General features: G+C 42.2%; 2 protein-coding genes across 2 annotated transcripts; both read left to right on the top strand.

Annotated features, from left to right (window-relative positions):
• Positions 1 to 228: 228 nt before the first annotated feature.
• Positions 229 to 6,961, top strand: LOC149984160 (uncharacterized). Its single transcript, XM_090233499.1, has 2 exons — positions 229 to 3,126; positions 5,839 to 6,961. The coding sequence occupies exons 1-2, from the start codon at positions 557 to 559 to the stop codon at positions 5,918 to 5,920; spliced, it is 2,652 nt and encodes an 883-aa protein (XP_090089625.1). The 5' UTR covers positions 229 to 556; the 3' UTR covers positions 5,921 to 6,961.
• Positions 6,962 to 9,085: 2,124 nt separating this feature from the next.
• Positions 9,086 to 21,933, top strand: LOC110522520 (lactoylglutathione lyase). The gene is made up of 6 exons (XM_036976142.2): positions 9,086 to 9,387; positions 10,957 to 11,039; positions 11,286 to 11,426; positions 20,936 to 21,003; positions 21,126 to 21,215; positions 21,399 to 21,933. Exons 1-6 carry the CDS (start codon positions 9,319 to 9,321, stop codon positions 21,488 to 21,490), a joined length of 543 nt encoding a protein of 180 aa, XP_036832037.1. The 5' UTR covers positions 9,086 to 9,318; the 3' UTR covers positions 21,491 to 21,933.
• The last annotated feature ends 974 nt before the right edge of the window (positions 21,934 to 22,907 follow it).

The following is a 22,907-nucleotide window of genomic DNA, read 5'->3' as shown; positions in this document are numbered from 1 at the left end:
GGAACACAGGTAGCTTCCTGTCTTTGATATTACCTACATCTTGCCTGTAAACAATCCTTAGACAAGGCTAAAAAAGACACCTGATGATGTGGGCCCTGATTACCTTGATGAGCTTAAAGTCTTATGTGTCTGTGTGTGCGCGCAAAATTCACTTAATTTGACCATCTGTGCATGCTAAGGGAGAGAGAAGAAGAGTCCTCCAATCCTATGTGATCCTTTCAGCTACTCAGTCTCTCTGGCTCTGTTACTTGGGTAGGACCTCGTAGCTTCCAGAAGCCTCATCTACGAACCCCATAAGAAATTTGCTTTGATCCTTCTATTCAAGAACCCAGTAAAGAAGATTGATTTAGAGGCTGAATTTTTGCAGAGTTTTCGTAAGGTATGCACCCTGCTGAACACCCACGTTTTCAACGGTAATCAGACAGAAGCACCGATGGATGAGCAGGTCTATCCACACTTACTAGGCTAAATATTTGGTTTTGTATCTCTTTATTGAAATCACATCACAAATTTACATTTTTAATCTAAAGTCTTTTTCAACGTCTGGACATAAAAAATGGGTTGTTCCCCATCCAAAGGTCATCTCTTCCTAGGGATCCCAGATGGGGTACACAAGGCTCTGCTGCCAGTACCACCAGAGGTGGCTAACATCAAGCCTGTTGAGGGAGAAAACCAAGATATTGACAATACGGATATTGACGAAGAAGTGGAGGAACTCCCACTATCAGCTGAAGAGGATAATCCTATGGCCGCCCTGGGAAAAGTGGCGGATATGGCCCCCAACAAAGCCATTATTTCAAACCTAGGGGCCGTCTCTCAAATAGAGGTCAAAATGACATCACAGGTGAGAGACACACAAAGTGAGGAGTTACCGGAAAAGCAGGCAAAAAAGGTCAAGAAGCGAAGGAAGAATAAGGGCGTGAAACGAGGCTGCCGAAAAGAAAAGGAGATAAACACCTCAATGATCCAGGGGAAGGTGGACCTTCCCATGCACATGGTGAGAGCTCACCAGGCCGCCTACGAATACCTGACCCCCAACATCTCCAAGTGTGAGACCCTGCTGGGGCTGCTGGACCAGGCCGCCCAGACCCAGCTCTCCCTGCAGCCCATGATGACAGCCATTGTGATGCGCTTCGAGGAGGTCAACCAGGCCCTGGAGGAGATGGCTGAGGAAGGAGAGCTGATGCTGAAGGAGCATGGCAACCACATGGCCTGGCCTTCCGAGATAAGAGACCCAGCTCCCACTCCCTCCAAGCCCAATTCTGACCCATCAGAAACCCCCCCAGACCTGCTGCAGCTGCTGCTCCAGCATTCTACTGAAAAGATGAAGCTGGTGGGGAGCTCGATCCAAGGCCTGGGAGACACCACTCTGGAAGAGGCGGCAGACTTCTTCGCCTCGCTATCTAGACTACTGGGAGAGAGGCTGCAGGCCAAGCGGGCAGTAGAGGAGCGTCTGACCCAGGTGCTGGCGCGCGTGGAGGCAGCTGCCAAGTGCAACCTCGATGACTTGTCCCTGCACAGCGAGGACAGTGGAATCGGGGGAGAGAACGAGTCACTGATGGGATCAGAGCGCCACCGTCGTCAATGTGGGAGTTCTGGGTCCAGTGGCAGTGCACGCCCCACACCCCCAAGCCATTCACCTGACCAGGTATGCCTTAATGAAGGTGAGGAGGGGGAAGAAAACGAGGAAGAGGATGATGATGATGACGATGAGGAGGATGAAGAGGAAGAGAGGTCAGGGAGGGTGCGGTCCAACTCATCTCCGCCAGACCCCATACAGAACACCAAGCACAGCAAAGGGCAGCCACCCAAACGACCCCAGACAGCTGCCCCCTTGGGCAGGCCGGTGAGACCACCACGGTCACTGTCCATAGAATCTCTACATGTTCAGGAGCTGCAACAGAAAGACCTGGACCGACGGACGGGAAACAACTCTCTGAGAAGATACTCTTCAGGGGGGCAGAGGGTTGCTAGATATGGACTCAAAGGGTCCACAAAGGCAAACCAAGCACCAAATTCACTACCAGCGATAGCACCACAACCTCCTGGCCGCAACTCCGTCAAAAGACTCATAAACACATTCAGTGGCGGGGTGGACGGCAGACCAGGCCAAAGTCTCCCTAGTGCACACCTTAGGGGGTCTAGGAGCAGTGGAACTCCCCTCTTACCCGACATTGTCAGTGGTAACAACAATAAGAACATCTGGGCAGCAGAAGGTGGGGAGGGCCTGGATGATGACAACCTGCCCCCGCCTCCCCCTGAGGTCCTGATGGACAATTCCTATGAGAGCAATGAGGAAAACCCGGATGATGAGGAAGGGGAAGAGGAGGACACCGACAGTAGGGGCCACCCTGTGCCACGCCAAAGGAGCACCGCCTCTCAGCGCCTGAGGGCTTCGTTGCAGAACATGACGGTACTGCCCAACCGTGGAAGTGTCGGACCAATCAGACAAGATCCTGAGACGAGGGGTGGACAGCATCCAGCATCTGAAGGCGACCAAGAGAGTGAGCAGGCCGCCTCTCTCTACCATAAGGCCCGCAAGATCATCCACTTGCGCAACGCAGCTGAATCCGCTGCAAACAGATCTGACCAGGGGGTCCGAGGACCCCTTAGAGCTGGGGTGAGTCTCAGGCAAGGAAGCAGCAACCCCTATGAGGGGGCGTATTACCCCACCAGCATGCCACCAACCGTCCCACCAGTCTCCAGAGTTCGCCTACCACCCTCTTGTCCCTCTACACACCACAGACTACCAAGCCCCCCTGCTTTCGAACAGCCTAATCCACCCTCACGTCCATCCTCTCCCCGGGTCTTGAGATGGAGCAAGGAGGACAGTGGTGAAGACATGTCACCCTCAGTGTCCTTCAACGATGCCCGATCTGTGTTCTGTCAAAATAGCCAATCCAACTCCCAGAGCTGGACCCCCCACTATAGCTCTACGCTCCCCAGGCCCTATGGTGAGCCCTCCCGGGGAAGGCTGTCCACACGCGGGTCCCAGACTGTCAGTCGGCGCAGCCAGTCTGACCAGAGACCCAGCCTGACAACACAACAACAGGATTTGTCCAACCCAGGCACACCACGGGGCCGGACACGAGGAAGTGAGCCAAATATTTCCAAAAGCAGTGAGAGGTGAGTGTTTCCCTTTACTCCCTTTGTCTAGCTACCAGTTTAGTGGGTATTAGACCAAAGGCTTCCAAATTCATGTAAATGCAGAATTATGATCATATGTTAGAAAGTAGCCAAACAGAAAATGGCAGATAAGAGTGAATAGAAAAAGAAACAGATACATGAGTTAACATACAAAAGTAGAAATTAAACTTGATAATATCTCAATGAACTACAGTATCTATGATCAAATCAAACTTTATTTATATAGCACATTTCTTAAAAGGTGAGAGATAAAAACACAAGACGGTTTCTAAATTAGGAGACAAATACTATAACAACAACTGTGAAACTATGAGCTTGTTTGTTTTGCATGGCTTCTTCCAAAGGTCAATACTTTTGACTCCAAGTAGATGGTATCTGATTCCATCAGCTGTCACTCAGTGGGTGGGTGTATGTACTGTAGCAAGGCTCAAGCCATGCCCACCAGTAGTCTGTGACGCTAACAGACCTAGCCATCACCCATAGACAGTGATAGAGGCATCTAGCGGCCAAAAGGCCGTATTAGCATGGCCAGCACCTTTGAGGGCTTCCACCATTTTAATGTTTTCAACTGGGTGGGACTTCCAACTTCATTGGCTGATCCATCATGGTGACCCTGTGTTGGAGTCATGTCCAACTTATCGTGAAGGGGAAATCTACTATTTTGAAATGGAGATAGCCTCAATGGCGCTGCCCATGCTGTCACAGACACTATATATGGAACAGATTCAGAGAGTAGTCCTCTATCTATCTCTATGCTATCACCTTCAGTTTAGAACATCATTCTAAAACAGAATGTGAATCCACAGTTGGTAAATTAATTTGAGCAACAATTTAGAATTACCATTCAGGAATTTAAATGCTCAATATTCAAATGAAAAGACACATACACACTTTATTTTGGATTTCTATAAGTAAAAAAAAAAGTTGATACAAGAGCCATTCAACTAGAAATAATCACAACAACCTAGCTAGAAGTGTTCACTTGATACAAGAGCCATTCAACTAGAAATAATCACAACAACCTAGCTAGAAGTGTTTACTTGATACAAGAGCCATTCAACTAGAAATAATCACAACAACCTAGCTAGAAGTGTTTACTTGATACAAGAGCCATTCAACTAGAAATAATCACAACAACCTAGCTAGAAGTGTTTACTTGATACAAGAGCCATTCAACTACAAATAATCACAACAACCTAGCTAGAAGTGTTTACTTGATACAAGAGCCATTCAACTAGAAATAATCACAACAACCTAGCTAGAAGTGTTTACTTGATACAAGAGCCATTCAACTACAAATAATCACAACAACCTAGCTAGAAGTGTTCACTTGATACAAGAGCCATTCCGTAAAATTAAACATATGTACACTTTAGTAGCCCTAACCATTTTGATAAACAGATGTGACATGAGATTTAACTTAGAGGCAAAACAAAATAAGTAGAACAACAAATACGTGACACAGCTTACACATATGGCAGCCTGCGCAATTTTCAAGCTTCTTTCAATTCCTACAGACGCCTGAGGATTCTTCATAGGTGTGGTAACTGGTGTATTCAATGGCAACTAGAGCGAAACAAGTTCAGTGGCATTTTGATGGATCAGTTTTCCAGGTAGTGGGTGTGATCATCTGATTATTTCAGATACATCAACTTTGTCTATGTGGGTAAATAATCATCATGTCACAGTAAATTCCAAAGTCTGCATAACAAACGTGTGCTTAACAAGTTAGTCAATGGTCAAGTATTGAGGAACACAATCGTCAAAGCAGAGTGCTGATTATCGAGATTGGATGTTAACATAGCAGTTGAGAGCGTTGAGCCAGGTGATAAAAAAAAATGTTTTCAAATCTAATTTGGTCGATGTGCCCTTGAGCAAGGCACTAAACCCTAATTGTCCATTTAAGTCGCTATATATATATATATATACAGTGGGGCAAAAAAGTATTTAGTCAGCCACCAATTGTGCAAGTTCTCCCACTTAAAAAGACGAGACAGGCCTGTAATTTTCATCATAGGTACACTTAAACTATGACAGACAAAATGAGGGGAAAAACCCCCAGAAAATCACATTGTAGGATTTTTAAATTCATTAAATTCATTAAAAATCCTACAATGTGATTTTCTTCTCATTTTGTCTGTCATAGTTGAAGTGTACCTATGATGAAAATTACAGGCCTCTCTCATCTTTTTTAAGTGGGAGAACTTGCACAATTGGTGTCTGACTAAATACTTTTTTGCCCCACTGTATATTAACACAGTAGGCCAGAGAGTATCACAGGAATGTGGACACTTCTTACTGTAAAAAACTGAAGTGACACTTCTCAGCATATGATGAGGTGCTATAAGTTTAGCCTAATGTTACAGCAGACGATCAATGTCAACAATGTATTTTATTGGTACATTTACCCTTCTTGAGTGTGAGTAATTAAACATGGGGGGACTGAGGACTGCAAATTGCAAGAACTTTAAATTCTTTATTTGAACCCTTGTTATCAGTGTTTCCATCACCATCACTCACTTATGCTACGTACTGCCTCCAGATTTACACTGAGACAAACCACCTATTTGGCCTAATCCTGGGTAGATTAGCTCTCCTTCCTCACTGCATCTCTCAGCTACCTGGTCCGCTACCCCATAATCCACGAAGACATCCACAACTAAAGCCTCTCCTTTTCCTGTTGTCTTATAGGATGGTCAATGGTCTTGTGATGGAAGGGGACAACCAATCAGATCCAAGTGCTGTTGATACTGATTTGGATCCTGAGCAGTAGTGCATGGCAGTCTGCCAGGGCAGAATCTACCGAGCGAATTAGAGGGTGAGGACTGAGCATAGAAAGGGATTATGGATTAAGAGGACTCTTAGCCTTAAGACTTCCCTTCTAATGAGAAGAGAAGGGGCTTATTCTAAGAAAGTGTGTTAGGTAATTGACCATGCTTCTCCCTCAGATTGCTTGACTGCAATGGAGAAAAGGTTGAAATACATTGTACATGTTTTGGTCTATCTATTACGTCCTCTGATATTATGTTTTGTAATACAATAATTACTGAAAACAAAAATCTATTTTGGCATATGTAAAATCAATGTAATATACTGTATTGAGGTCTCCCGGGTGGCGCAGAGACTCTGGGTTCGCGCCCAGGCTCTGTCGCAACCGGCCGCGACCGTGGGGCGTGGGGCGATGCACAATTGGCCTAGCGTCGTCCGGGTTAGGGAGGGTTTGGCAGGTAGGGATATGCTTGTCTCATAGCGCACCAGCGACTCCTATGGCGGGCCGGGCGCAGTGCACGCTAACCAAGGTCGCCAGGTGCACGGTGTTGCCTCCGACACATTGGTGCGGCTGGCTTCCGGGTTGGATGCGCGCTGTGTTAAGAAGCAGTGTGACTTGGTTGGGTTGTGTATCGGAGGACGCATGACTTTCGACCTTCGTCTCTCCCGAGCCCGTACGGGAGTTGTAACGATGAGACAAGATAGTAGCTACTAACAATTGGATACCATGAAATTGGGGAGAAAAAGGGGGTAAAAATTCAACAACAACAAAAAATATATATATATATATATATATATATACTGTATTGACAATGAATAATTATATATTGGTGAATAGGTCAAATGATTTGTTTCTTGTCCATGTCATACTGTTTTTGAATTAGCATTTGGTGTTTGAACTGTTGGTATTTTTGTTATACAGTAACTACAGTGCTTGTTTACAAATGTTGTTTTGTTATTATTTCGTAGTTTCACCTTTGTATTTTGTTTATTTCCGTTTTTTTCTACCTGTTCCCAATAAAAAAAAATAAAAAAATATACTGCCAACAGAGAGGTGTAACTTGAACACATTACGTCACCCAGCTATAAATAGCTCCCCAAATCGTCTCACAATACAGTTCTCTCTGAGCATTAAAATAATTATAGGTTATGTTCTGTGTTATTATGTTAGGCCCATTTTCTTTGGGGGACAAACGAGCATGTATTACAAGGGAAATAGTCAACTGCTCATTTGAAAAAAACATTTGCATCGTTACTGATTCCCACACCCTTGCTGTGCATAAAGGATAAACTCATCAGTTGAGTCAGCTATGAGATAATAAACCTGTTGTCCCACTGGTCCATTTTTTATAGAACTGCACCCAGAAACGTGAAATACTGTAGCAAATTGCAGATTGTAGCAGACTGTATTTTCATAAAAAGTCAAGCTAGTCTGCACCAGAACATGAATTTGTCTGACTGTCTACAGTAATGATTTACAGAGAGAATGCAAGAGAAAGAGTATGTGAGAGAAAGAGAAGTAAAAAGGTTAGACATCAGGAATTTACAGTACATACTGTGCAATCGGGAAGAATTCAGACCCCTTGACTTTTTTCACATTTTGTTACGTTACAGCCTTACTCTAAATTTGATTAAATAATCCCCCCCCCCCCCCCCCTCATTAATCTACATACAAGACCCCATAATGGCAATGTTAGGAATGTTTGCAAATTTAAATAAGAAAACGGAAATATCACATTTATATAAGTATTCAGACCCTTTACTCAGTACTTTGTTGAAGCACCTTAGGCAGCGATTACAGCCTTGAGCCTTCTTGGGTGTGACGCTACAAGCTTGGCACACCTGTATTTGGGGAGTTTCTCCCATTCTTCTCTGCAGATCCTCTCAAGCTCTGTCAGGTTGGATGGGGAGCGTCGCTGGTCAACTATTTTCCAGATCTCTCCAGAGATGTTAGATCAGGTTCAAGTCCGGACTCTGACTGGGCCACTCAAAGACATTCAGAGACTTGTCCCGAAGCCACTTATGCATTGTCTTGGCTGTGTGCTTAGGGTCGTTGTCCTGTTGGAAGGTGAACTTTTGCCCCAGTGTGAGGTCCTGAGCGCTCTGGAGCAGGTTTTCACAAAGGATCTCTGTACTTTGCTCTGTTCATCTTTCCCTCGATCTTGATTAGTCTCCCATTCCTTGTCACTAAAAAACACCTGCACAGCATGATGCTACGACCACCATGCTTCACCATAGAGATGGTGCCAGGTTTCCTCCAGGCGTGAGGCGTCAGGCGTCAATCTTGGTTTCATCAGACCAGAGAATCTTGTTTCTCATGGTCTGCGAGTACTTTAGGGGCCTTTTGGCAAACTCCAAGCAGGCTGTCATGTGCCTTTTACTGAGGAGTGGCTTCCGTCTGGCCACCATACCGTAGAGGCCTGATTGGTGGAGTGCTGCAGATGGGTGTCCTTCTGGAAGGTTCCCCATCTCCACAGAGAAACTCTGGAGCTCTGTCAGAGTGACCATCAGGTTATTGGCTAACGTTCCCTGACTAAGGCCCTTCTCCCCTGATTGCTCAGTTTGGCCAGGCGGCCAGCTCTAGGAAGAGTCTTGGTGGTTCCAACTTCTTCCATTTAAGAATGATGGAAGCCAATGTGTCCTTGGGGACCTTCAATGCTGCAGACATTTTTCAGTACCCCTCCTCAGATCTGTACCCTAACACAATCCTGTCTCGGAGCTCTATGGACATTTCCGTCGACCTCATGGCTTGGTTTTTGCTCTGACATGCACTGTCAACTGTGGGACCTTATATAGACAGGTGTGTGCCTTTCCATTCATGTCCAGTCAATTGAATTTACCACAGGTGGACTCCAATCAAGTTGTTGAAACATCTCAAGGATGATCAATGGAACAGGATGCACCTGAGCTCAATTTCGAGTCTCATAGCAAAGGGGCTGAATACTTATTTAAATAAGGTATTTCTGTTATAATTTTCTTTATATATTTGCACAATTCCTAAATACCCTTTAATAAAGCGAAAACAGGGTGTTTGTGGATTGATGAGGAAAACATTTGTATTTAATTAATTATAGAATAAGGTTGCAACGTAACAAAATGTGGAAAAAGTCAAGGGGTCTGAATACTTTCCGAATGCCCTGTATAAAGTATGAACCCGATTAGACTTTCTGCCAGTTGTAGCCTCCACTGCAATGCACACTTACTTGACACGCATTCGTTTTACACAACTCTGGTGCTTTCGTTTCAAAATGTTTGTGAACCCCTCCTACCTACCAACTTTAGGGAGTGTCATGCTTCGCAGTGAACTGTCTCAACTTGCCAGTCGGCTTTAGGAGCGCCTTTCCCAAGCTACTCAAACAGCCTGTGAATTTCCCTGCTGTCAATTGGGTCTTTCAACACAAAATGACAGACAAAGGACTCACAGATGAGGCTGCATCCGCAGCATGCAAAGAAGGGGAACCTATCACCCAGGTGAGTGTCACACGAATGGAGCGCAAATTAAATAGAATATGTAAGCTAGCATTAATGTATCACTTATTCACAGTAGGCCTATTTTACTTGCTTGACAGTCTGTATCAGCAAACCTGTTGTTGAGCAGGCTATGTTAGTTGTAGGCTACATAGCCAAGCCCTGTGCTCCTTTAGCAAATAAAAGTGTTTACTAGTAGCTCCAGACATTAGAATGCCAATATTTATACAGAGTAATGTGTTGCCTCTAGTTTGAGTTCTAACTTATCTTCTAGAGTTGTAAACTGAGAACATAGCTGAGGAGGCCAGGGTCAAAACACATTTTGCAATTGACCTCTCTTTCTCTCTAATTCAATTTCAATTCTATTTCAATTTAAGGGCTTTATTGGCATGGGAAACGTATGTTTACATTGCCAAAGCAAGTGAAATAGATAATAAACAAAAGCGAAATAAACAATAAAAAAATTAACAGTAAACATGACTTACAAAAGTTCCAAAAGAATAAACACATTCCAAATGTCATATTATGTACTGTATATATAATGTTGTAATGATGTGCAAATAGTTAAAGTACGAAATAGAAAATAAATAAACATAAATATAGGTTGTATTTACAATGGTGTTTGTTCTTCACTGGTTGCCCTTTAGTTTGTGGCAACAGGTCACACATCTTGCTGCTGTGAAGGCACACTGTGGTATTTCACCCAGTAGATATGGGAGTTTATCAAGTATGGATTTGTTTTCGAATCCTTTGTAGGTCTGTGTAATCTGAGGGAAATATGTGTCTCTAATATACATTTGGCAGGAGGTTAGGAAGTGCAGCTCAGTTTCCACCTCATTTTGTGGGCAGTGTGCACATAGCCTGTCTTCTCTTGAGAGTCAGGTCTGCGTATGGCGGCCTTTCTCAATAGCAAGGCTATGCTCACTGAGTCTGTACATAGTCAAAGATTTCAAAGATCTTTTTGTTTTCTCATGATTTGGTTGGGTCTAATTGTGTTGCGCTCTCCCCCCCCTCTCTCGCTCACTGTCTCTCCCCATCACTCTCTCTGTCTCTCTCTCCCCCTGTCCCCATCTCTCTCTCTCCACCTGTCCCCCCATTTCTCTCTCCCCCTCTGTCTCTCCCCGTCACACGCACACACTCTCTCTCTCCCCATCGCTCTCTCTCCACCTGTCCCCCTATTTCTCTCTCTCCCCTCTGTCTCTCGTTCACTGTCTCTCTCTGTCTCCCCATCACTCTCTCTGTCTCCCCGTCACTCTCTCTGTCTCCCCATCACTCTCTCTGTCTCCCCGTCACTCTCTCTGTCTCTCCCTCTCTCCCCACCTGTCTCCCCCGCTCTCTCTCTCTGTCTCCCCATCACTCTCTCTGTCTCCCCGTCACTCTCTCTGTCTCTCCCTCTCTCCCCACCTGTCTCCCCCGCTCTCTCTCTGTCTCCCCGTCACTCTCTCTGTCTCTCCCCACCTGTCTCCCCCGCTCTCTCTCTCTCTGTCTCCCCGTCACTCTCTCTGTCTCTCCCCACCTGTCTCCCCCGCTCTCTCTCTCTGCGTCTGTGTGTGTTTCCCCGTCTCTCCCCAGGACTACATGATGCAGCAAACCATGCTGAGGGTAAAAGACCCTCTCAAGTCTTTAGACTTCTACACCCGCATCATGGGCATGACGTGAGTCCCATACTACTCTCTCACACACACACACAATGGGGTTTCATGCCTAGTACCTTACCCCTCTAGAAGATGTCTCACTCTGTGAGTGGAACGAGGAAGGACCTAACTGAATTTGTCTAAAAGAAAGTTTAATTTTCATTGCAAAACCTTTTCCATTTGTAGTAAATGGTTTCTGTTGCTAAATGTTTTGCAAGAGAATCGGCATAATGAATACACCCCAATTGCGATTCCTATTTGCCTCAGGTTGCTGCAGAAGATAGACTTCCCATCAATGCTCTTCACACTCTACTTCCTGGGTTATGAGGAAAAGAAGGAGATCCCTACAGATGTAAAGGAGAGGACAGCATGGACTTTCTCTCGACGAGCCACCATCGAACTCACACAGTAGGCACCCCACTTAAAACCTCAGCACACACAAGCACATAGATTCCAGATCTGCTAGTCGAGCTATGAAGTGCCCTGTAAAAATTGTATATAATAGAAAATGATCCTGTAACATCTAACCAGGGGTCTCCAACAGGTCGATGAAATGATCCTGTAACATCTAACCAGGGGTCTCCAACAGGTCGATGAAATGATCCTGTAACATCTAACCCAGTGGTCTCCAACAGGTCGATAAAATAATCCTGTAACATCTAACCCAGGGGTCTCCAACAGGTCAATGAAATGATCCTGTAACATCTAACCCAGGGGTCTCCAACAGGTCGATGAAATGATCCTTTAACATCTAACCCAGGGGTCTCCAACAGGTCGATGAGATGATCCTGTAACATCTAACCCAGGGGTCTCCAACAGGTCGATGAAATGATCCTGTAACATCTAACCAGGGGTCTCCAACAGGTCGATGAAATGATCCTGTAACATCTAACCCAGTGGTCTCCAACAGGTCGATAAAATAATCCTGTAACATCTAACCCAGTGGTCTCCAACAGGTCAATGAGATGATCCTGTAACATCTAACCCAGGGGTCTCCAACAGGTCAATGAGATGATCCTGTAACATCTAACCAGGGGTCTCCAACAGGTCGATAAAATGATCCTGTAACATCTAACCCAGTGGTCTCCAACAGGTCGATAAAATAATCCTGTAACATCTAACCCAGTGGTCTCCAACAGGTCGATGAGATGATCCTGTAACATCTAACCCAGGGGTCTCCAACAGGTCAATGAGATGATCCTGTAACATCTAACCCAGTGGTCTCCAACAGGTCGATAAAATAATCCTGTAACATCTAACCCAGTGGTCTCCAACAGGTCGATGAGATGATCCTGTAACATCTAACCCAGGGGTCTCCAACAGGTCGATGAAATGATCCTGTAACATCTAACCAGGGGTACCCAACAGGTCGATAGCAAGCTATAAGTAGTATGTGTGCTGTCAACGAGTAGCTCGCAAGTTGATACTGATAAATAATCAGTAGCCTACTATTACATGATTAAATCAAATAAATAATTGTTCTAATCAAACCACAGGTTCTAGGCCCATTTATAGGGAACAGTCGAAGGCAGATAGCTTAGCACCCCGTATTATCGGCATATATTACCTTCAACAGTGATATCTTGTGATCAAGCCATCAATGTTTTGTGATTATTCGTGTTGTAAAAATGTTACCCAACGGGTTATCAATTAGTAGTATTTCCACTGAAATGTCAAACATGCTATCAGCTTTTTGTGGCTTATCAAAAAAGTGGCTTATCAAAAAACATAAGTTCCGTATTATTGGCAATACGGTCCCCAGTCATTGGCCACCTTACTATTTGGTTAAATTACAAGATATATCCATTAAAATTGTGTTCAAAAATGAGACACCAACCTCGTATCCAAAGTGTTTACTAGATAGTTGGCTAGCCTTCCTGTAAAAAAAAGAAAAAAGACTTGCCTGTCAACTTTTCATGGCGTAGCCCGGTGCGCCCTCCTGTGGACTCTTTAAAAAATGGTTCTTCACCAACATATTCAGTGTTGTAACCAAATAATGTCTCATAATTTGTTTTACAGAGGAATCTTATGTTTTGAGAAAGTAGATAACAGTTTAATATTAAAATATGAGTATGAATAATTTACATAAAATAAAACTTTCATTTCAGTCATTTGCATTGAAAAACAATTAAAACAATGTTGGAGTTTGTGTTGCAGAGATGCACTTGGAAAGTAAAGGAAGATGGGTTGAATAAATATATATTTTTGACATGTACAAATAAATAATTTTATATGAAAACAAACAAAACAATTAAATCTCGATCTCCATCCCTATCTTGTCACAAAAATGTCAATAGAATAGAAAATTATCCAACCAGAATGAAAATGTTTGTTTTGTTTTTGGTCCACTGCGACAACCATGGGTCACCCTGCCGCTCAGCCTGTCTGCCCGGGTCTGCCGAGGTACACCGTGCACCTTGGTAGATAAGAGAATAAAACTGTTACTAGCAGATTAAATTTGCATACACGTGGTAATCTCCTAAAAACAACAGATGCCTAACCTTGGCAGCCTGGCGGATAAACATCCCTGCCACCGCAGTCCTCCACTGCATGGACCATGTCCACCTCACCACTGCTTCCTCTTGACTTTCTCCATGCTGTGGTGGTAAATTCATGTAGCTAAATAACTTGGCACACTATACACATTTTATAAAGATAACTCAATCTGAATATGTATAAACATTTACATTTCAAAGTTAAGGCAATTGAAAGGTGATGAACGTTTTCACAATAACTGAAAGTGTACCCACGTTTTTTATTTGATGTTATCTGTTTATCTGTTATTAGTTTAATATTGATGCATACATTATAACACTTGACTAAATACTGCCTATATGTAACGTTAGCTGTTGTAAGATTAAACATAGGTGTCAAAAAAGTTAATGGTTCAAAGTTTAAAATTAATTTTTGCAGATGGTACAAAACGCCCCAGAGGACTCTAATTTTCATAAGGTAAAGCTTGACAACTTTCAGTTGTTTACGTGATATGTATTATCTAAAGCTTAAAATGTCTTTCCTTTTTGCTTACTTAGCAGTTCTATCAACATTTGGCAACCAAGCTAGCAACAACGTTAGCAAATCCGTAAACTATATTTCGGAGGTAAAAAATTGGATATTAATAAATTACGTGTTGTCAGTCGCGAATTCGGATTTTACGATATACAGCGTGTCCCACAAAATGTATATACATATTACTTTTTTGAAAACTCTCAAAACCTAACTTGCATAAATTGCAATAAAAATCGGTAGTCAGTTAGCTAGAAGGGTGTCGTTCATTTAAATGTTGAGCTCGAGGTGATTTAGATCTCCAACCGCTAGAGAGTGTCCGATGTTGGGGGAAAATTAGCTAACGTAAACTCACCCCATTCCGTACCAATGTGCGTAACCCCAACATTCAAACGAGGCTACAAAGAAAACTAATGGGACTGTAGCGACTGTGTTGACTTCAAAATCGGGGGTGTGAACTAGGTTTCTATTCAAGCGTTGATCGACATGGTAATGGTAATGGTAATGACATGGTATTGGAGAAAAGTTGAAAAAACTGACCCTCCGTTACATCTTGACGTTTCATGTCGTAACGTACAGCGCGCATAAAGCAACTATTTCTGTCTTACAATCTCTCTCCACCAGGTGTAGCACTTCTCTCATCCTTTAAAAACAAGAAATGGACAGTGACTGGGGTAAGGGGGGGGATACCTAGTAATTTTTTTCATCATCATTGCATGCGATCATCATTCTCAAAGCCGCTGTTTACTTCTTAGATCACTTTAGCACCGTCCTAAAAACCCGATTCAAATTCGACACAAGCCTTCAAATAGGTATATAATGACACATTATATAAACTCTTTATAGTGTTTTATTTACATTTTAGAGGCGATAAGGTGATAAATTGGACAGATGTAGTGAAAAAAAGCTATTTTCCCACACAACATCCGTCCTTCTCACTACCAAACATTAGTTTAGCTTCCCCACCCGTCATTTAAAAAAAAGACCCGACGGGGCTCATTGCCTGCTTGAATTATGCAGAAACGGGTAGCGTGGGGGTCATGTAATTGATTATGTTGGAAAGGGGAGAAATTGTGCTTTACAATGGTATTGACATTACAGTTGATCTGGAAGTATTACGTTTTTGGGGCGCTAAAATAAGGTTAATTGTACGGACCAAGGCAATGTACAAAAGTGAGTGAGTTTACGTTATAACAAATGAAAAAGTGTAGAAGTTTGCTTGTTTGAAACAGGATTAACGTTACTGTCAAATACATTACTTCTACCGGACAGATAGTAGTGATGGGCATTCCGGCTCTTTCGGCTCAGCTCACCAAATAGAGCCGTCTCTTTTGGTTCCCAGACTGCTCTTTAAAAATAAATATGTTTTGTATTTTTTCAAGTCAAACAGTTTGCAATAGTTTGACTATGATTGGTGTTAAAACAATTCTAATTAAATTATTAAATGAAATCATACTCTAACTTAACCACAATGTACTTAAAAATGCATTGGTTTGTCATGAAAAATAATGCTATTAAACATTTGCATTTAAAGTATAACTTTTGAATATATAAACAAAGTGCATATAAATCTAACCATTCAAAACTAATACAATCTGAACAGCATCATAGAATATTGCACCATATCAAAGAAAAATAAATACAATTTGCAAAACTGCAGCATCCCACAAATTGAAATAAATGTAACAAAGAAGGATGATATTACACATGTGCATTTAAAGTATAACTTTTTTAATGTATAGAAACAAAGTGCATATAAATGCAACAATTCAAAACAAATACAATCTGAACAACATAATAATAGAATATTGCACCATATCAAAGACAAATCAATAACAATGTGCAAAACTGCAGCATCCCACTTAAAACATTAAACGGGTCCCTCTTTTCTCTCTCTTCTTTATTGCCATGTTATAACCAGCAGCACACAGCAATGCTGACCATATTTTGCTTTTATGATAGATTTGAATTCAGAAATGCAAGCTGCCACACTTTCAAGGGGCTGATGCGGTTTCTTCTCTCAGTAATTATTTGTCCCGTTTTCGAGAAGACCCTCTCAGAGGGAAGGATATGGCCACTATGCAGAGTCTCCCTGTCATGACTTTAGTAAGCCGTGGGTAGACAGAGGCCTTGTTCTTCCACCAGGGGCTCCTCCAAATAGGATCGGACCTCCATTGTGGCGTCTGCAGAGGGATTCCTTTGTGCTGCATCCCCAGTTGCTCTCTCGTCAAACGGCAGACGTTTGTGGCACTACTGCTGGTGGTTCTTCTCCATCTGATCCCTCTTCTTCCTGTTGCTCTGGTGCCTGAGCCAGCTGACTGCTGGGGCTGTCCCTCCCTGCTGCGGAGGTTATTCTTTGAAGAGCCTAATCAATCGCTCTGGCATCACTGAAGGCTAACTTCTTAAACCTGGGGTCAAGTGCAGTAGTTTCTGATAGCACGTGATTATATTCCATTCTGTGGAACTTTCTGTCCATTGATGAACATAGGGTGCCCATCAACTCTATCACATGTCCTATGGTTACATTAGCTTCACTCTGGCGACTGGCTGTGATTCGCTGCAGACCCTTACACAGGAGTTACATTTTTGAGGCTGTCACATAGCTGAAAAAAGAGAACAGTAACTTATTAGTTCAGGTTCATGTTTTGTCTACGGATACTACATTCTCATCTACTACTCATATACATATACAGCGCCTTGCGAAAGTATTCGGCCCCCTTGAACTTTGCGACCTTTTGCCACATTTCAGGCTTCAAACATAAAGATATAAAACTGTATTTTTTTGTGAAGAATCAACAACAAGTGGGACACAATCATGAAGTGGAACGACATTTATTGGATATTTCAAACTTTTTTAACAAATCAAAAACTGAAAAATTGGGTGTGCAAAATTATTCAGCCCCCTTAAGTTAATACTTTGTAGCGCCACCTTTTGCTGCGATTACAGCTGTAAGTCGCTTGGGGTATGTCTCTATCAGTTTAGCACATCGAGAGACTGAATTTTTTTCCCATTCCTCCTTGCAAAACAGCTCGAGCTCAGTGAGGTTGGATGGAGAGCATTTGAGAACAGCAGTTTTCAGTTCTTTCCACAGATTCTCGATTGGATTCAGGTCTGGACTTTGACTTGGCCATTCTAACACCTGGATATGTTTATTTTTGAACCATTCCATTGTAGATTTTGCTTTATGTTTTGGATCATTGTCTTGTTGGAAGACAAATCTCCGTCCCAGTCTCAGGTCTTTTGCAGACTCCATCAGGTTTTCTTCCAGAATGGTCCTGTATTTGGCTCCATCCATCTTCCCATCAATTTTAACCATCTTCCCTGTCCCTGCTGAAGAAAAGCAGGCCCAAACCATGATGCTGCCACCACCATGTTTGACAGTGGGGATGGTGTGTTCAGCTGTGTTGCTTTTACGCCAAACATAACGTTTTGCATTGTTGCCAAAAAGTTCAATTTTGGTTTCATCTGACCAGAGCACCTTCTTCCACATGTTTGGTGTGTCTCCCAGGTGGCTTGTGGCAAACTTTAAACAACACTTTTTATGGATATCTTTAAGAAATGGCTTTCTTCTTGCCACTCTTCCATAAAGGCCACATTTGTGCAATATACGACTGATTGTTGTCCTATGGACAGAGTCTCCCACCTCAGCTGTAGATCTCTGCAGTTCATCCAGAGTGATCATGGGCCTCTTGGCTGCATCTCTGAACAGTCTTCTCCTTGTATGAGCTGAAAGTTTAGAGGGACGGCCAGGTCTTGATAGATTTGCAGTGTTCTGATACTCCTTCCATTTCAATATTATCGCTTGCACAGTGCTCCTTGGGATGTTTAAAGCTTGGGAAATATTTTTGTATCCAAATCCGGCTTTAAACTTCTTCACAACAGTATCTCGGACCTGCCTGGTGTGTTCCTTGTTCTTCATGATGCTCTCTGCGCTTTTAACGGACCTCTGAGACTATCACAGTGCAGGTGCATTTATACGGAGACTTGATTACACACAGGTGGATTGTATTTATCATCATTAGTCATTTAGGTCAACATTGGATCATTCAGAGATCCTCACTGAACTTCTGGAGAGAGTTTGCTGCACTGAAAGTAAAGGGGCTGAATAATTTTGCACGCCCAATTTTTCAGTTTTTGATTTGTTAAAAAAGTTTGAAATATCCAATAAATGTCGTTCCACTTCATGATTGTGTCCCACTTGTTGTTGATTCTTCACAAAAAAATACAGTTTTATATCTTTATGTTTGAATCCTGAAATGTGGCAAAAGGTTGCAAAGTTCAAGGGGGCCGAATACTTTCGCAAGGCATTGTATAATACTGGATTAAATAATGATGTAGTAACTGCTTACTGTACTGATCTCCACAGTGACCTGCTCAAAGGGTTACAGGACTCTGCACACCTCCTCCACCACCTCCCATTCCTCTTGGGTCAGAGCATCAACAGGTGCATTGACAATGGCCAGGGTAGAGATGATGGCATCCTTTGACTCAAGAAACCGCTTCAACATATAAAATGTTGAATTCCACCTTGTAGTGCAGTCTTATTTAGGCCTCAGCTCAGGCATCCCCATCTGGCATTGTGTAGACTTTAGTTTTTCTTACAATGAGGTTGATTGTGTGGGCAAGACATGGATGGGTCCGTTTTAAAATTTTCATGACTTTGGTTATGTTAGCTGCATTGTCGCTAACACAACAGATCACTTTTCCATCTACTTGCCATTCTCTGGCCACTCTCAACAGTTCCTCTGCCAAGTTCTCTGAGGTGTGTCTGTCACTGAACTCAAAGCAGTCCAGAAGACAGCTAGACATCGAAAAATCTTCAATTAAGTGACATGTAACCGACATGTAAGAAGTGGTTACCCTTGATGTCCAGGAGCAAACTGCAGTAGCTTTTTGGACTCCTTTCCCGCCTGCCTGATCATCCTGCCTGGCCTGACCTTGAATATGTCTGCCCTTCGGTACCTTTGGACTCTGAACTGGTTTTGACCCTTTTGCCTGTCCACGACCATTCTCTTGCCTTCCCCTATTGGATGAATAAATATTGTAAGACTCCGACCATCTGCCTCCTGTGTCTGCATCTGTGTCTTGATAAGTGTAGGTTGTGCGGCTTTATATGAGATTTTGTTTTGGCAAATTCTACACTGTGCTCCTACATTGTCTACGTTATTAAAATGAATCCAAATGCTACTATGCTTCCAACTCATTTTCCAGCTGTTGTTTTCACAGCTGCCCTTCCTCGGCTGCTAAGTGTGTGACTGTGAGTGAGTTGGCTCGGCCCTCCCTCACGCATCTTTGGTTCATTGGTTGACACTGCATGTCTGATTGACAGGAACAACAGGTGAGGCTGTTAGTCTGAGCAGACAGTCAAAACAAATGTGTGTGCACTTCAGCATTTAGACCTATTTTATATATATTTTTGTTCTTTGAATTAGTTCATTCTATTCATTTAAATCTTTTGATTATTCATATCTTAATTTTTATTTTATTTTTAGAAATAGATTCGGCTCTTCTGATATGCGAGCCGGCTCCCAACGATCACCTTCAAGAGCCAGCTCGTTCGCGAACGACCCATCACTAACAGATAGCCATGACACGTGTTGAAGTAGGCCTACAACAGTGCTTTCAGAGACTTGACAGAGGTCACATAAAAAGGGCCAAAACACATGGAATACTGAACAACTGAAAACAAAAGACATTACAAAAGACATTACAAAAGACATTACTGCATTGGCAAAACTTGGTCAAACTTATATAAATAAATAAAAACTGATATAGGGAAACAAACAAACCTTATTACACCATAGCCCAAACATTTCTCAAGGCTGCATGTTTCATATAATGGTTGTGCTCACAAAGACTTGCACAGACTCTACACTGGACATTCAGGGCAAAGCCAGAGAGGGAGAAGCAAAGCGAGAGGGTTTACTCCTCCCAAAAATGTGACAATGAAAGTAAGACCACAAAGTGAGGAATTTTTGTATGACGACCAATTTGGGAAACAAAAAATGTAATTGCTAATTTGCTACCTGAGGCTTATTTGATCAAATACAAGTTTTGTGATGGATAGGTTGTTACGAATGTACTGATATAAGTGGACGCATGTGGCATTTCGGCAACAATACTACTTTATATCGGAGTTGTACATGTTGTTCATACAAATATTTGTAATGTTTTTATTTAACCAGGCAAGTCAGTTAAGAACAAATTTTTATATACAATGCTGGCCTACCGGGAACAGTGGGTTAACTGCCTTGTTCAGGGGCAGAACAACAGATTTTTTACCTTGTCAGCTCAGGGATTTGATCCAGCAACCTTTCAGTTACTGACCCAACGCTCTAACCACTAGACTACCTGCTGGAGTGAATGGTGGCCCTGGCTAGAATGGTCCCACCCCATCTCGCCTCCTCCAGCCTGCTATCTATCTTTTTGGACATGTATTTCCATTGTTAGAGCGGTCACTCGACTATATTACAATAGAACATTTTTGACAACGCTCTCATCTGAGCAGGTTTAAGAAGGGGTGCTTCATGTGATTCATGTCTTTTTGTATTACATAAATTTTTCGAAATTCACAAAAAAATGACATTAGCTGATGAAGATAATCTCATAGAAAATAACGTATAAGATCTCCACTGACCTTATTTTCGGCATTTATCCAAAAACCTTCCAAAATTCCATTAATTTTCCTCATAGGCTTTATCCAAAGAACCATGGCGGAGTTGGTGTCTAGAAAAGACGCCATCAATATTTCTCTCTATACCTGTTTAATGTTCTTCACTAATTACTTTCTCCTCGGAAACATGGACCGAAACTATGGTTCCTACCCTGTCACAATACCATGATGGTGAAGATGATATACTGTATTTCTCACTTGACTTTTCTCACTTCTCTTTTCTCTGTTCTCTATAAGCAACTGGGGCTCTGAGTCAGATGAAAAATTATCTCTTCACAACGGAAACTCTGAACCGAGGGGTTTTGGTGAGAAAACGATATGATCTTTTTAATTCAACATTTGAATGTGGTACAGCCATTGTGTTTTTCAACCATGAGACAATTCCACATTATTTAAATTGTCCCACTCCACTTTCTCTATTATGCAGGGCACATCGGCATTGCTGTACCTGATGTTTATGCAGCCTGCAAAGTATTTGAAGAACAAGGAGTAACATTTGTTAAGAAACCGGATGATGGTATATTTTTTTCCCCTCTTCTTTTCCCTCTCTCACATTATTTTGTGTTTATGTTTAGGGTCTCTGAGAAAAACAAATTTGTGTATAGAGTATATTACAGTTGACTAGTCATCTTTATCAGGCTGTTTCATTTGTATTTTCTCAATTTGTAAATGTAACATTCCATTGTATTTTTCCACACAGGTAAAATGAAGGGAGTGGCCTTCATACAGGATCCTGATGGATACTGGATTGAGATTTTGAGCCCAAACAACATGTTCTCCTTAACATCATAGGGAGGCAAAACTGGGCCAGCACAAACTGACTGGGTTCGGAAAAAAGGAGGTGATATAAAAATAAGAGGGAAACTGAATAAGGTAACAAAGGGGGTTATGTGAGGAAATTAAGAAGTGAAGATGGAGTTTTTGCTTACGATTGGGATCATATGCAGGTTCCCGCAGTACTATGGACACTCGAGACAAAAGACGAGATAGCCGTAATATAAAAAAGAGACAACACTGTTGGAGCAAAGAACACAAGCATTTCGCAACACCCGCAATAACATCTGGTAAAAATGTGTATGTGACCAATAACATTTGATTTGAGATGTTTGGATAGGACAAACTGACAATGAAGATGACCAGGGTAAATCACTGCTCCTAATGTGGTCTGACTGAGATTGATATTATCCCAGCCTGGTCAACATATTTGCAATAAACAGATGTGGATCATCCTCGTATTTTCAATTCCTCTGTCTTTCTATTGAAATTGTAAAGGTTTAGCCAACGAGACCACTCAGCCTATTTACTTGGCTGAACATTAGAATTTGGAGCAGTAATCCCCTTGGATTTACACAAGCAGATAACCAAGGTTGTCTCGTCAGCACCATTTCCTCAGTAAAATATGAGTGACTGTGGAAAATAAGGCTGGCAGACAACCATAGCTGCTAAAAGAAGTAACCATAGCGTCAGTAGGTCTTATATATATATATATATATATATATATACAGTGCCTTGTGAAAGTATTCGGCCCCCTTGAACTTTGCGACCTTTTGCCACATTTCAGGCTTCAAACAAAGATATAAAACTGTATTTTTTTGTGAAGAATCAACAACAAGTGGGACACAATCATGAAGTGGAACGACATTTATTGGATATTTCAAACTTTTTTAACAAATCAAAAACTGAAAAATTGGGCGTGCAAAATTATGGAATAGCCTTAATTTCTCAGAACAAGAATAGACTGACAAGTTTCAGAAGAAAGTTATTTGTTTCTGGCCATTTTGAGCCTGTAATCGAACCCACAAATACTGATGCTCCAGATACTCAACTAGTCTAACGGTGCTAACATAATTGCAAAAAGGGTTTTCTAATGATCAATTCGCCTTTTAAAATGAGAAACTTGGATTAGCTAACACAACGTGCCATTGGAACACAGGAGTGATGGTTGCTGATAATGTGCCTCTGTACGCCTATGTAGATATTCCATTAAAAAAAATCTGCTGTTTCCAGCTACAATAGTCATTTACAACATTAACAATGTCTACACTGTATTTCTAATCAATTTGATGTTATTTTAATGGACAAATAATGTGCTTTTCTTTCAAAAACAAGGACATTTCTAAGTGACCCATAACTTTTGAACAGTAGTGTATAAATATTTATTGTTGTACTTTTAACCCCTTTTTCTCCCTAATTTCGTGATACCCAATTG

This window comes from Oncorhynchus mykiss, chromosome 4 (genome assembly GCF_057628025.1).
Source record: "Oncorhynchus mykiss isolate SJ-2025 chromosome 4, ASM5762802v1, whole genome shotgun sequence".
Classification (NCBI taxonomy): Eukaryota; Metazoa; Chordata; class Actinopteri; order Salmoniformes; family Salmonidae; genus Oncorhynchus; species Oncorhynchus mykiss.
The sequence above is the reverse complement of the archived record's forward strand: the minus strand, read 5'-3'. Positions and strand labels throughout refer to the sequence as shown.

Coding starts and splice junctions, on each gene's coding strand:
- LOC110522520 (XM_036976142.2), top strand. CDS start 9,319: ATGACAGACAAAGGACTCACAGATGAGGCTGCATCCGCAGCATGCAAA. Junction 9,388..10,956: donor AAGGGGAACCTATCACCCAG/GTGAGTGTCACA, acceptor GTCTCTCCCCAG/GACTACATGATGCAGCAAAC. Junction 11,427..20,935: donor GCCACCATCGAACTCACACA/GTAGGCACCCCA, acceptor GTTCTCTATAAG/CAACTGGGGCTCTGAGTCAG.
- LOC149984160 (XM_090233499.1), top strand. CDS start 557: ATGGGTTGTTCCCCATCCAAAGGTCATCTCTTCCTAGGGATCCCAGAT. Junction 3,127..5,838: donor ATTTCCAAAAGCAGTGAGAG/GTGAGTGTTTCC, acceptor GTTGTCTTATAG/GATGGTCAATGGTCTTGTGA.